Genomic DNA, 14,158 nt, shown 5'->3' with positions numbered 1-14,158 from the left:
CAGACCAAAAAGGTTAACACATTGATCAGGCCTGATGGACCAGATCAGGCCTGATGGAACAAAGAAGGCCCAAAACCCTGAATATTAATTAATTTCATAATTAATTAATAAGGGATAAGTCAGCTGATAAGATGAATCCTAGTAGAGAAATAAATCCTTGTAGATTGTCCTCCAAGGAACCTAGTGGGATAAGGAATCAGCTTGCTACCTCTTAGGACTCCAAAATCCATTCTAATTCTGAGATTTGCCCACCAAGTCTCCTAACCCAAGTCCAATTCAAAGACTTGCTACCTCTTAATATCCGATATGTGCAACCTGCTATTAAGAGATTTAACATACACTTCTGTGCGAAGATAATTTTCTATCTTTGAGGTAGTATAACTCAAAAGCCCGTTGTTTTAGAAATGTAGGGTTTAACAGGAGCTCAGCAATAATTTTACAACTTATCTTCATAAAGTAAACTTGAAACAGAATGTGCTTTACTGGAGGAAACTTAATTCTACATTAAATAGGCACCTGTATTTTTTTGTATCAAAATTTCAAATTGATTGTAAATATGGAATATATAGTTGGTTTAAGTTTCTTTGGAGAATACAATATAGGAAGACGTCATTTGTTTTAAGAGATGTCAAACAAAATGAGAAAACATAGTGTCACTCAAACAGAGTATATTGTAGTGATCAATTCTACAAAATGGCCTTAAATCTTGGCTTGAAGTACACTAGATTACCTTTTTGTGCAAGGTTCACATCATTAGTACAGAGGAAAAATAATTAAATTATGCATTAATTATTTTATATTACTATTTGGAAACATCTATTATATATATAATATTATAACATCAAGTTTTTGGCGAAATATTTTATTCATAATTACTATTTGACCCTTGTATTTTATTAAATATTAAAAATTATTGTTTTGGATGAGAATCGAATCCAAGTCAATTATTTGTAAATTTAGCATATTAACCACTTGAGCTACAGACACATTTGTGAAACTCTTGATAACATTAAGTGTTGAGGTAGAGGTTATTTATTTACACCGTGTCTTACTCTATATTTAATTTAATATTTATTTTAATATATCTATAAAATATAACGATTTGAGGCTTGACTAATTAACTTATTCAAGTTTCTGGGGAAACATTTTATTCATAATTACTATTTTAACCCTGTATTTTATTAAATGTTAAAAATTGTTGTTATGGATATGAATCGAACCCAAGTCAACTCTTTTTAAATTTAACATATCAACCACTTAAGCTAGAGACACATTTGTGAAACTCTTGATAACATTAAGTGTTGAGGTAGAGGTTATTTATTTACACTGTGTCTTACTCTATATTTATTTTGATATATCTATAAAATATAACGATTTGAGGCTTGATTAATTAACTCATTTATATATACTAGCTTTATACTAGGGCAAAACAACAAGAGTATATATATTTTAATTGTACAACTTTCTATTTATAATTAAATTTAGAGTTCATAGACAACTTTAATAAAAAATTTCGTTTTAAACCCAAATTTCTTGTGTAACATAGCTAACTTATTCTAATCAACGAACCGAAGCATGATCTTCTAATCATAGTAATTTTAAAAATATATTTTTCTCTGTAACCATCGAACCATGTTAGCCTCTTTATACTAATTTTATAAAAAAATAATGTAGAATATTCATAAGCATAAAATATACAGTATCGATAGATGAACATTCGATAAATAAATAAACTCATCAAATAAATTAATAATCTCGGTGAATAAAAAAAATTACATTCCCGAATGTATTCATTCATCGAGATTTTATTGTACATGTTTGTGATTGTTCTAGGAATGAGTAAACCCGGACCAATTAATAACTAGATCGAATAAAAACCGATCCGATAATATGGTTGCGGTTTGGTTTTAATATTTTTTAAACCACATACAAACCGACTGAACCAAACCCTTCACAAATTTGCAACACATCTGTAATTCACAAGTCAACTGATTACCCTCCATTTTCATTATCTTGGTAATTTGGTTGATTACTTTTTTACCATTAAAATTGAGTATAATTTATATATGTCTTACAAAACAATAAAATAATCATGTTAATCCCAACAGGAGCAAAATGATAAGGGGATAGGCCGGTACACAAATAACTCAGTACTTTTTTTAGTCATCTATGAAAGGAGGTCGTAAAGAAATAGATTTGAGACAAAAATATTTAAAGAAAAAGATTTTTCTCTTTACCAAAATATATGTATATCCATTTACGATCTTATAATAAGAGCAGAGGATTATTCCCTATGAATCGATAATTAGTTAAAAATTATGAACATAAAATCATATTTATGAATAAATAATTTAGAATTAATCTATACCCCGTAAGCACATAATATGTGACGTCGACTATGCCCATGAATTGCATGGGGAAGTAATTAATACCACTGATATTTGAACATGGTGAGAAGATAAAAAAACTCTAAAACAACACACATAACGACCATCGCTCATTTCACGATAATTTTAAAATTTTCATTACCGTTAAAAACTAAAAACATATCGGTATGAAATGTTTAGCTACCATCATTAATAATAATCATGCTCTACTTCAATGATTTGGATCAATTCTTATTGCGTAGTTAATTCAAATCATTTATTTTAAAGAGTATAATGTTCGATAAAGAAAATTAAAATAATGTTTTCCTTTATACTACAATCACTTTGAATATTACACGTTCTTACATATTTTTTATAAATATACTCATATTTTTCAGTTATAAATATTTATAAAATATATATTTAATAAATATTAAAATATTTAAAATTTAATAGATAAGAATTCTCGTACCTTGCACGGGTTTAGGAGCTAGTTGTAGTAATTAATTCTGCAAAATGTTCTTATATCTTAAATTGAAGTAGACTAGTTTTCTTTTTGTGCAATAGTTCACATAATTAATACGGAGCAGGAAATATAGATATATGATGACTATTTGCAAGAAATTTAGATATATGATAAGAGTAATATACTCTCTTTATTTCAGAAATGAATGATCTTGCTAAGAGTTATATGCTCACTTCGTTTCCAAAATGAATGAGCCATTTCATTGTGCACGCATTCCAAGGCTTGCAGATTTGTACAAAACAAAAGTTTTGAAAATAGGTATTCTATACAAGTACCTGTTTTGCATGTCTTTAAGTGTGCACGAAGAAGTGACTCATTCACTTTGAGATGGGGAGTATTAAGGATCTAGATAATTATTAGGATTAGTTTCTTATTATGTAAGATAAGGTTTTGCTTTTATAGAAGGAGATGTAATAATAGAATATTATTCAGATTTTAAATTTATTAGTGTGCAATTAATCTGAGAATTTATTTATATTTCTACCCATTTTCCTCGGAGATAATTTTTATCCCCACCTTTAAACCCTTTCGCCGTCTATTCTATAAAATTTATGTCACACTAATAGCACAACTTCTCTACACCTTCCAGCCAAGAAACGAAACCTTTCCTCGTTACGAACAACCAACTTATGATAAATATTCATCAAGCCTTGTTAATGTGGAAAACTGACCTCTGAGCACAAACCCAAAGGCTTCATACGTTTAGGATTTTATAGTTTGGACCATGCCACAACGTAGTAACATGTTTTCTTAATAAGATCCCTAAGAACTTGGAATTTGAAAATTTCAACTTGATGTATTACTTCTGCTCTTTGAGGTTATTCTATTGGACAGCAAAGGAACGTGAAGAATGATATGATTGATCTGAAATGGCCAAGATGGATTAATTACTCTATTTGATGGTTTGTACATTAAGCTCACATCCCCTATACATACCGTGAAGCCATATGTTGGAAAAATTGTAATTGGCAACTCCGTATATCATCAAAAGTAATCTTCACTGAATTTAGATATAAATGTTGATAATGAGAAGCTTTTTTCTCCTCAATTTAATGTTTCCGTTATTTCAAGACGCGAAAAGACACACGTTGATGATGTAGAAATTGTATAAGGGGATGTTACTGATCCAAGTCCCTTCTTGAAGATGTCAATGAAACTTCCAGGGAAGAATGATGCAGAGAAGAAAATTAGTTAAAGTAGCTGTTAATTTTTTTTTATGATGTAAATATATGTAATATCTATTTCTAATGTCTAGATTATGTTATTTATTTGTTAGGGATCTAAATACTTATTGGAATCAACTTCGTGTCATAGAGGGTTACACTTCTATATATTGAGACATTGTTATCATATTTTAATTAGATTTGAATATTTGATAATTCTGAAGTTTAATTTGTTTTACTGTCTCTCTGATGAGATCAGTTATTTCCACTATTTTAACCAATTCTTGTACATATTTACTTGTCCCTAGTTATTCCTTCCCAGCCTCCTGTTTTACTGTTGTTGCTGTCAGTCCTATTTGTTTTTTCACATTGACGTTTAATCGTTAAAAATATCAAATGTTGCTTGCATGGATTCTTGACTAGCATCAAGTTGATTATCAACGCATTTGATCTCCGGTTTCTTGGATCATGCTTGTAATAGTGAAGATAGCCACCTAGTGTATATACCTATTCCAAGAGCCATTCCTATTTTATTTAGTTTTTCTTGCTAGAAAGATGATCCTCATATTTATTACAGATCAAGTCAATTTCATTCTGAAAAGCATTCAGGTACTGCGTTGGAGCTGCCTTGTTCTCCATAGGTTTGTGTTTTACATATTTCTAATGTCAGTTGCTACATGTTCTTCTAGCTAATTAATTCATCTTTTCCCCAAGTTCCCTAGGTCATGCAATATCTAATATGATGGGTACAGCTCCAGGTTGTCAAACTCAAGTGGTTTATTTTTTCAACTCAAAACTTATTGAACATGTTTAGTTTAAAAAGCTAACGACGCTTGTATGAATTGTCGTTACAACCGACTGTCCGACTCATTACCAAAGTGCACATATGGTTTTTATAACTTAAAGCTATATAGCCTTTAACTAGACTAATACACAATTTTAAACTACTGCCAAATCAGTTATGAGTACTTGAATGAGGCTGAGTAATTATTATTGTTTCGGATTTTATTCATTATAACATCATTTGAATGTCTTTATATAATTTATAAGTTGTGTATGTGGTTGAAGAGTTCTATTTTAGTTTTTAGGCTATTAGTCCCTGGGTTTCCATCAACTTAAGTTCAACTCACTTATGTATTCATATAATAGGGAGATAAGTAGGCATATACAGGCATGTTAGTTATTCTAATATAATACTAATTCCTAAGAATCAACTAAGAACAATCCCTAAGAATCAGGGAACGTTGTCTCTATATTAGGAAACAAATATTACAGCTGCTGTACAGTAACTTCCCAATCATTTCTGATTTGATTCATATTTTCTACACTCCTCCCCCATCCCCCCAAGCTGGAGTGAAGATGTCTTTCATGGATAGCTCGCCAATTAAGTTCTCAAATTATTTTCTTGGTAATGTTTTGGTGAGAGTTTCAGCAATCCGGACTCTAGTGGGAACATACGGCATACAGACTAGTCCATTCTCCGGCTTCTCTTTTATAAAAAAAGGATGTAAATGGTAAAGGTAGTGGATGAGGAGTGGACTGCATTTAAGAGCATGTTGGCTTAGATTTCTATAAGTTTGGTCCTCTCATGGAGAATTGGATTATGAGCTATCAAAATTGCTGATTTGTTGTCACAATATGCCTTCATTGGTAATTTTGTTCTCATCCTTAGCTCTTCCAGAAGTCTTTTAATCCACAAAATCTCACAAATGCCAAGTGCAACTGCGCTGAATCAGCTTCAGCTACTTCGTGCCACCACGCTCTGCTTTCTGCTGCGCCAAGTTACTAAGTTTCCTCCTACAAAAGTACAATATCCCGAAGTTGATCTTCTATCAGTAACACTCCTGCCCAATCAGCATCGGTGTAAACTTCTATTCCAAGAAACTCATTTACTAAACAACAATCCCTTTCCTGGTGTACATTTTAAGTACCGAAGCACCTTCTTGACAGCATCAAAATGTTGTACTCCAGGATTATGCATAAATTGACTTACAACACTAACTGCAAATTCAATATACGGTCGAGTGTCAGAAAAACATATTAGTTCTCCCACAAGTCGTTGAAACTGCTTTTTGTTCATTTGCTCTTCTAAGGTTGCAGGGTGAAGCTTCACATTGGCTTCCATAGGTGTTTCAGCAGGTTTGCATCCGAGTAGACCAGTTTCATGTAAAAGATCCAAAACATACTTGCGCTGTGAGAAAAGCCCATTTTTAGAATGTGCAAATTCCATACCAAGGAAATATTTGAGGTTTCCAAGGTCTTTTACTTCTAATTCTTTTGCTAGCGGACCTTTAATATTTTGGAGTTTTGTGTAATCATCTCTTGTCAAAATTTATAGCATCAACATACACGATTATAATTGTTTTTTTCCACTCTTCGAGTGTTTGTAGAACATGCTATCATCTACCTGGCTCAGCTTATAGCCATGTCGTTTTACAACCTCCTCCAAACCAGGTTCGTGAGGATTGCTTTACGTTGTATATAAATTTTTCAGCCTACATACTTTTGCATATCCATATTTTCTTTCAAAACCAGGAGGTAACTCCATGAACACCACTTCTTCTAATTTCCCATTCAGAAATGCATTTTTTATGTCAAGTTGATATAAGGGCCAATCATTTTGAACTGCCAGAGAAAGTAAGATGCGTACTGATTTCAACTTAACAACAGGTGCGAAGGTCTCTTGATAATCGGTGCTATAAGTTTGAGTAAAGCCTTTTGCCACCAGACTCGTTTTGTATCTTTCGACACTGCCATCAACATTATATTTTACTGTAACAACCCATTTACATTCAACCCATTTACATAGGTTTTATATGCAAAATTAATTACGGGTTGGGTTAAAAATTTTGAAACCGATTTAATCGGGTTGTGTTGCCGAAACGTCTTAAACCCGGCCAACCCGACCTGCGTACACCTCTAATTCCCATAATTCTTTTGTTATTGAATAACACATATAGTTAGCACTAATATTTTCGATCATAGAATTTACTAATCAAGCCATAATCATGGAGTTTTTTGCATCCCAGAGAGCGTAATTGGCATCAGTTGTCTCTGGAGCCTTAGTGTCACCGGTCAAGTAACCCATCTTGCCTCTCCCACGCACGTACATCCTCACCGATTGTGACCATCTCAAGAAATTCATCCCATTAAGTCATATGGTAGTAATATGGACATAATGGGATTCAGAGTGGTTTATTTTAGTGGCTGGGATTTGATAAGTGGTTGTGGGAACAACGGTATTGGCGTCATTGATTTCAGAATTTTCAGATATTTTTATACGAACTTATATTCATTACGTACTTTCCATTATATTATACACTTATTAAAAATAGGGTTATTTTGTACCTATATTAGGCAAATTACGATGTACCAAACATCCTCTATATGTCATTTTTTAGGCGCTAAGTTGTGTCATCTGCGTTCAGGTGGATCTACTTGGTACCTTCTCTTTTTTGTCCTATTACTTACATCTGTTTTCCACTAAATCATGAATTTAACATACGACGATCCCAAATATACAAAAAGGATATAATATAGTGATTAAGATCATAGACATAATACAATCTACCATTTTGCATTTTATCAAAAAAATAAAACTTTTTAATTATATGTGAACTTTCAAATTTTCTATAATTTTCACTATATTTCCAAACTTGCCGAAAAAAAATTCAAAGGGCACGGGTTTTTTCTGAGACGACCTTTCTGCGTACATCTCATCCTCCCATACCCTTCTTCTCAATAAGTATATTTTCTTTATATGATCTCCTAGCTGTATGATCCAATATTGAACGAGTGGCATCAGCAAGATCATCAAATCTTCCATGACTATTAATTACAAAAGGAGATGTATTCTGCGTGGCATGAAAAGAGATGTGTTTCGCGTGGAAAGATGTAATTTGCAAACGGAAGCATTTTAGTTATTGTTGCCTTGTAGGTCAGGTTATAAACGGTTAAAATGGCTATTTGGTCACTGTAGTCAGTAGTAACTTGCAACTGAGTCACCAAGTTAAGCTTTCAGTCAAATCATGAAGTATTTTAAAACTTACAAATTCATCATTACCGTTAGTTCCGTTAAATTCCCTAACGGAAAAATGACGTGCCATACTCTCAAGTTCATCTTAATTTTCAATTTGGTCATTAACTTTATCTCAACTTTCAATTAGATCATTAACTTTATCTCAATTTTCAATTAGGTTATCAACTAATTTTGGTTTTAAAATATATTAAATTTAAGGGTTTTTCATTATTAAGTCCCATTTTAAAAACGCATTATAAATATATCTCATTTATAATATAATTTATAAACATATCCCATTTTCAATTTTTTTGACTTTTTTAACTTAATAATATATATATGTATATTATTGGGTACATTTAAGTCCATTCAAGTAGACGAAAATATGTATATTAATTAATTATATATATATGAGTTATATAAGAGTTAAAATTTAATTGTGGGACTTATTTATAATTGCTAACTAAAATGGGACGTATTTATAAAGTAACCTATAAATATGGGATATATTATACAAATTCTTTAAGTTTAAAATAGAACATACTAATTTATTTCATATACTTAAAAAAATATCACAATTTTTAGTTTAATTAATTTTTCTCTGAATAGTTGCACTACACTTTAATTAAATTTAAATTTTCATAACCATTTAATTTATATTTTAATTTTTTTAGTTTTTTCTAAAATGTTACCCTTTAACTAAATTTAAATTCGTGTATACCCATATACCTATAATCGATACAAGTGAACAAATATTTTGATAACATGTTTTTCCCGATAATTTTGTTTCCTCCATTAATAGTGTTGATGTTTTCTGTGTAATTAGAATATAAATAAATTTAGAATTGATAAAACATTTAAAATATCTTATTTCTAAATTCAATTTTTCTAATAGTTATAATTGATATCAGTGATGAAATTGAAAATTTTCGTTTGTTATTTTTTTAATATTCAATTTTTTTCAAGTAAGTGACCTAATCGAAAATTAACACATAATTCAGTGATGAATTTGAAAATTTAAAGATGATGTTACACAGTTTAACGGTCTCCGTTAAAGGTCAACACATTTTAACGGCGGTGCAAGTATTCTGAACTTAGTGATGTGATTGCAAGTTAATTAAAAGTTTATGATGCGATTGAGAGCTTTTTTAACTTGGTGACTCACTTGGAAGTTACTAGTGACTATGACCAAATAGCCATTTTACCTGCTTATAAACTTAATACTTGGTATACGTTCCTATTCGGCACCGCAAGAACTTTTTCTTCTGCACATTTAGGCATGGAATTGAAGCACTCTTCAGGTTATGAAAGTTTAATCTTTGCTGTTGAACTGAACCAAATGGTGCAGGGCAAACATGTTCCCTGGACGTTCCCCTATATATAAAGTTTGAGATTTTTTAAAGTTTGCAAAACCTTTTTGAGTATTAGTAGATAATGTATGTATAGCTTCTCATTCTCAACAACTTATCTTTGCATAACAACGAATGCTAAAATGGTATGATCTATGTTTATAATGGTCAATATGACCATAGAGGTGGAGACGGTAATCACACAGGAACCATGCTTGACATCATTTGATTTAAAGCTTTTTATGTATGCAGGTCTTACGGTGTTGGTTGATTCGTTTATATGGAGGAAGCCATTGTGGCCTGAATTCGAAGTTTTTTGGTTCAATTCTATTTTGAACAGGAGTTCTGAGTGGGTTGTATCCTTTTTTCTTATATATATATATATAAATTCTATGCCATCTCTGCCATGATTTTAAAACGATAACAAGGTTATGTCAAATTAGCCAACGGATTTGATAAAGTTCAATGTCTAATCCAAATCATTTTTATGGCATAATTATAAGTTAATGAGAAATGCTAACTTTGGCTGTTAAATACTTACATTGTTGTATATTACACAATAAAGCTTAAGTTGATGAGAAATGCTTACCTTGGATGTAAGTACTGACATTATTGTATATCACATAAAGTCATATTTCACAAAAAAATTTGATGACTGATCTGTTGTAAGATATCATCTTTCCGTAGTCACTACAAGAAAAAAGTCCCTAGACATCGGTTTTTGGCCGATGTCTATGCTGTTTAGCAACCGATGTTGATGTCGGTGATGTCTATTCTAGACATCGGCCATAACCCGATGTCTATACTGGCTTAGACATCATTTCTGGCAAAAAAGCTGATGTCCATGCATTGTTTTTTTACAAAAAATGTTAGAAATAAATAATTTAATAAATAAATTACCCCTATTATAACAGATTAAACATATAATGAGCTATGTTTTTTTCCACATAGACATCGAATATTTTCATTTATGTGATGTAAAATCAGATATTAAACATCAATTTCTTTACTTAAAGGTGATGTCTATATTGGCATATAGACATCAGTTTTATCCCAAATAAAGTGATATCTATGTTCAATTTAGACTTGAACATGTCATTCTTTGACATCGGTTGCTTATCTAAAAGCGATGTACATTAAATTTTTTGACATCAATTTTTCTTCTTTAAAAGTGATGTCTATATTGTCACATAGATATCAGTTTTATCTCATAAAAACTGATTTGTATTTTATTGTTGACATCAATTTTTACACAATAAAAGTGATGTATACTTAGTTATTACACTACTTACACAATACAAAAAAATCAAATTATTTTTACACCAAAATAACAACCAATATTATCATTCTCACATTAATGAGTAAAACAAATATGACTTGCAATTCATATTCTATTAAAACCAAATTGTTAATACATTGATATGTAAAAATATTTCGAGTTTGAATTATAGCTTCTAAATGTTGTTAGAAGCAGTACATGACCCGACCCAATGTATTCTTCTCTGATCGAACGAATCTACCTCGCGATCACCAACTGTACAAACATATGAAACATTCAGTTTATCATATCAAATGGCACAAAATATTGTAAAGTTTGAACACTAGTTGAAGATTTAAGAGTGGAAAAGGTAGAACGTACTTCCTCGGGAGGTTTTGAGCGGTCAAATGTCGACATATACACTTCAGCAGCTAAATCATATGCCGTCTGACATTCTGCTTCCTCTTCACTATGCAGAACTTACATAGTTCAAACAGATTTTAGACAGCATACCACTTAATATGAGCTCCTAGAAGAAAATCTAATATGCAGCAGCAGAAGATACACTTTACTTGAATGAATACACGCATAAATACAAACACAAACACAAAAATATTGGAAACCTTTTCAGAAGGTTCTTGTTGACTTTTCTGATCTCCAGCCGATAAAAATTAGAGCCACATCGATTTTGGCTTTATATAAATGGTAGGAAATCCGTTTCTAGTAATCACTATTGTAACACTTTTGACTTTGGAGTTAAATTAATATATAGAGTTTCATGCACTAAAAAAAGGTTCATTCACTAACGATCCAACCAGGCTGACCTTCATAAGTCCCCTGTAATAAAATTAGTTTTAAACTATTTCAGGTTATTATCATGACTGGTTCAAAAAGCATATCTGAGACACTAACATGGGCCGTGTCATTACTACTTAACAATCCAACTTCCCTAAACTTAGCTAAAGAGGAGCTGGACCGCAATGTGGTAAGTGGAAAATGGGTTGAAGAATCAGATATGAAGAACTTAACATATCTACAAACCATAGTAAAGGAAACACCGCATTTATATCCACCAGGGCCCTTATCATATAGCATATTAGCATGTGGTTTTGATTAGTGATCTTACCTTCTGCTTCTTCAAGTCATGACCCCCTTGTACTTTCTACTACTTTATAATTAAATTATTATTATATTAACTGTTTGTCCGTGACGTGATCATGTATACACACCAAACACTAAATTTTATATATTTAATTATATTTATATATTTAATTATATTTGATTGGCTCTTACTTTTTAATAATGATGACATCACTCATATATGAAATTTTCACCAATCAAATAGAAGGAAATATAACTTGTAGTCTGCAATTCATGGCTTCCTGAGGTTCATAGCAGACACACATTGGACACACTGTCTAAAAATAATTGTTAATGATGTATCTGTTCGTATTCAAGACATGCAATAAACATCACCATGACTAATTATGTTCTAGAAAAGAGACGCCTCATATTAGTTGTATCACAAAACATGTCACATATAAATTAGGCAGATATAGTTAAATTACCTTCACATTCAAGTGGCCTGTATATGACTGAAGAGGACAATCAAGGACCCAAGATGTGCTCATTGATAAATCCCAAAGCTTCAATATGTTATCCGTGGACGCATACATTGACTTTGGTTTTTATGGTACCAATATTTGCTCCCTGCAATAGCAACACATGTAAGACAGACAACTTATTATACATCCAAATTATTCCATTGAATAGGTAATTAGATTACTGCAGTACATTTAATTTTAAAGATGACATTCACCATGAGAAAAAATATAATTGCCTGATTGATATTCCAGAGCTTCACTGAACCATCATCACTCCCACTGGCCAACATTATTGGATCTTTCATTGCCAAGGACACTTGACTTCTTGTAACATCCCATGTATGATAAATAAGCAAATAGATTATATCTTAAAGAAAAGCAATTTAACAATATAAGCTTATAAGCATATAAGATTTAAGGACTACCTGCACTACACCTTCAAAGTTACTTGAAGCAATCTGGCTTATTACAAATACCAAATACTTTTGATGATTATTTTGGTTTGAGGGATCTTGAGAATTCCGTATAACATAATTCCAGTGAATTGGGGATTCTCCAATGGGAACTTTGGAGCCATGGTAGAATGAAAGCAACATTGCACCTCCTACGTAGATTATAGTTCCTATAACTTTCGCTTGCCCTGCTCTACTCTTGATTGCAACACTCTCTATTCTACAGAACACAAAAATTGATAAACAAAATAATCAAGGGTACAATCATATGGAGATGTAAACATGTGTCACATAGATCAACTGCAAAGCAGTAGAAAATATTCAAAACTTTGAAATGCGTATTTGGAACATACACATCGAATGATAAGATAAAACCACCACCTTGTACTCTACGCTACTAAGAAATTTGTATCTCAGTGTGGTGTTTCGGATCAAAAAATTAAATCACAGTATAATTTTCTTGGCAAAGGGGATTTAAACCGAGCTAGCGAAGAAGATGAAACAAGAAATAAAGTAATTACCGACAAGGAACAACCATGAGGAAAGTGACAGCCGGAAGTAAGTTTGTCAATGCGCAAGCTACTGTTGGTGTTGAATGTTTTAGCCCAACAAAGTATGTAATCTGGTTCAATGTCATCCTGCACAAATATATCAACACACAACTCATTGTATATTGCAAGTTTGCGACACACTGCTAAAATCTTTTAACACTATGTAGTAGTAGCTAGTTTATATATTATTAAAACAAAAGATTTGAAGTTTAGTAGGTGATGATACCCAAATATAGAAGATAAAAAAATCTGAAAGAAAATAGGTACTGTCATCCTGAGCCTTGTTTTCCTGCATTAAGATAAATAAATATATTTAAAACAATAATTAAATTATATATCATCTAACTATACTACACCTAATAAAGAGAAATTAAATGAACCATTTTCATTTAACGTTTATGTTTACCAGTTTACCTGTTCTATCTGTCAAGCATGAACTATTATTATAGAAATGAGTTGAAATGCAGAATAAGATGTTCCATACAAACATAAAGCATAACAAATACAAAACAAACAATTTAACATGTCACAAAAGACCCAATCAGTTGTTTTAGGCCAATTAGTGTCTTCTTATACTTAAACGAAGACGAAGAAGATGCTGAACTCGAGTCGTGGCCTAACACTTGTGATTTCAGAAATAAGACACGCTGTTAGTGTTTGGCATGATTTGACAAGGCGTAGAAGCGTAGTGATGAGGTGGGATGGTGAAGTGAGGATAATAAACACCAGCTGATGAATCAGTAATCTTTGAAGTAACGAATCCTGATGATGTTGCAGTCGAGAAGAGTGGCACTGAAGTCGCTTCAGCATAAGGTCCTTGATCAATCCACGCCCAGGGTGGCTGCGAATCAACTCCTATACTCTTCTCTAT

At 31.7% G+C, this 14,158-nt stretch overlaps 2 protein-coding genes across 6 annotated transcripts in view; one reads left to right on the top strand and one right to left on the bottom strand.

Moving 5' to 3' along the window:
• LOC141671929 (dol-P-Man:Man(7)GlcNAc(2)-PP-Dol alpha-1,6-mannosyltransferase-like) overlaps positions 1–14,158 on the top strand; it is a 236,559-nt gene that overhangs the window by 83,448 nt on the left and 138,953 nt on the right. The window lies entirely within an intron of this gene.
• On the bottom strand, positions 12,265–13,671 carry LOC141719826 (uncharacterized). 5 transcript variants are annotated; one of them, XR_012574169.1, is made up of 5 exons: positions 13,514–13,669; positions 13,262–13,374; positions 12,710–12,956; positions 12,500–12,608; positions 12,265–12,390 (listed from the first exon to the last, which is right to left on the bottom strand). XR_012574169.1 is itself a non-coding variant. In XM_074522198.1 (4 exons), the coding sequence occupies exons 1-4, from the start codon at positions 13,580–13,582 to the stop codon at positions 12,555–12,557; spliced, it is 483 nt and encodes a 160-aa protein (XP_074378299.1). In that variant the 5' UTR covers positions 13,583–13,669; the 3' UTR covers positions 12,474–12,554. The 5 variants fall into 5 exon arrangements, 2 of the variants coding, with proteins under 2 accessions (XP_074378299.1, XP_074378304.1); XR_012574170.1 differs by having other exon boundaries at positions 12,500–12,605; positions 13,514–13,667; XR_012574171.1 differs by lacking the exon at positions 12,265–12,390 and having other exon boundaries at positions 12,474–12,608; positions 13,272–13,374; positions 13,514–13,671.

This window comes from Apium graveolens, chromosome 1 (assembly GCF_009905375.1).
Source record: "Apium graveolens cultivar Ventura chromosome 1, ASM990537v1, whole genome shotgun sequence".
NCBI lineage: Eukaryota > Viridiplantae > Streptophyta > Magnoliopsida > Apiales > Apiaceae > Apium > Apium graveolens.
The sequence above is the reverse complement of the archived record's forward strand: the minus strand, read 5'-3'. Positions and strand labels throughout refer to the sequence as shown.

Bases quoted from the DNA above. Each gene is read 5' to 3' on its own strand.
- LOC141719826 (XM_074522198.1), bottom strand. From the start codon at position 13,582: ATGCAGGAAAACAAGGCTCAGGATGACAGTACCTATTTTCTTTCAGAT. The intron at 12,957-13,261 runs GTCGGTAATTAC...TGTGTTCTGTAG, and splicing joins TTTCCTCATGGTTGTTCCTT to AATAGAGAGTGTTGCAATCA. The intron at 12,609-12,709 runs GTAGTCCTTAAA...GGATGTTACAAG, and splicing joins ACTTTGAAGGTGTAGTGCAG to AAGTCAAGTGTCCTTGGCAA.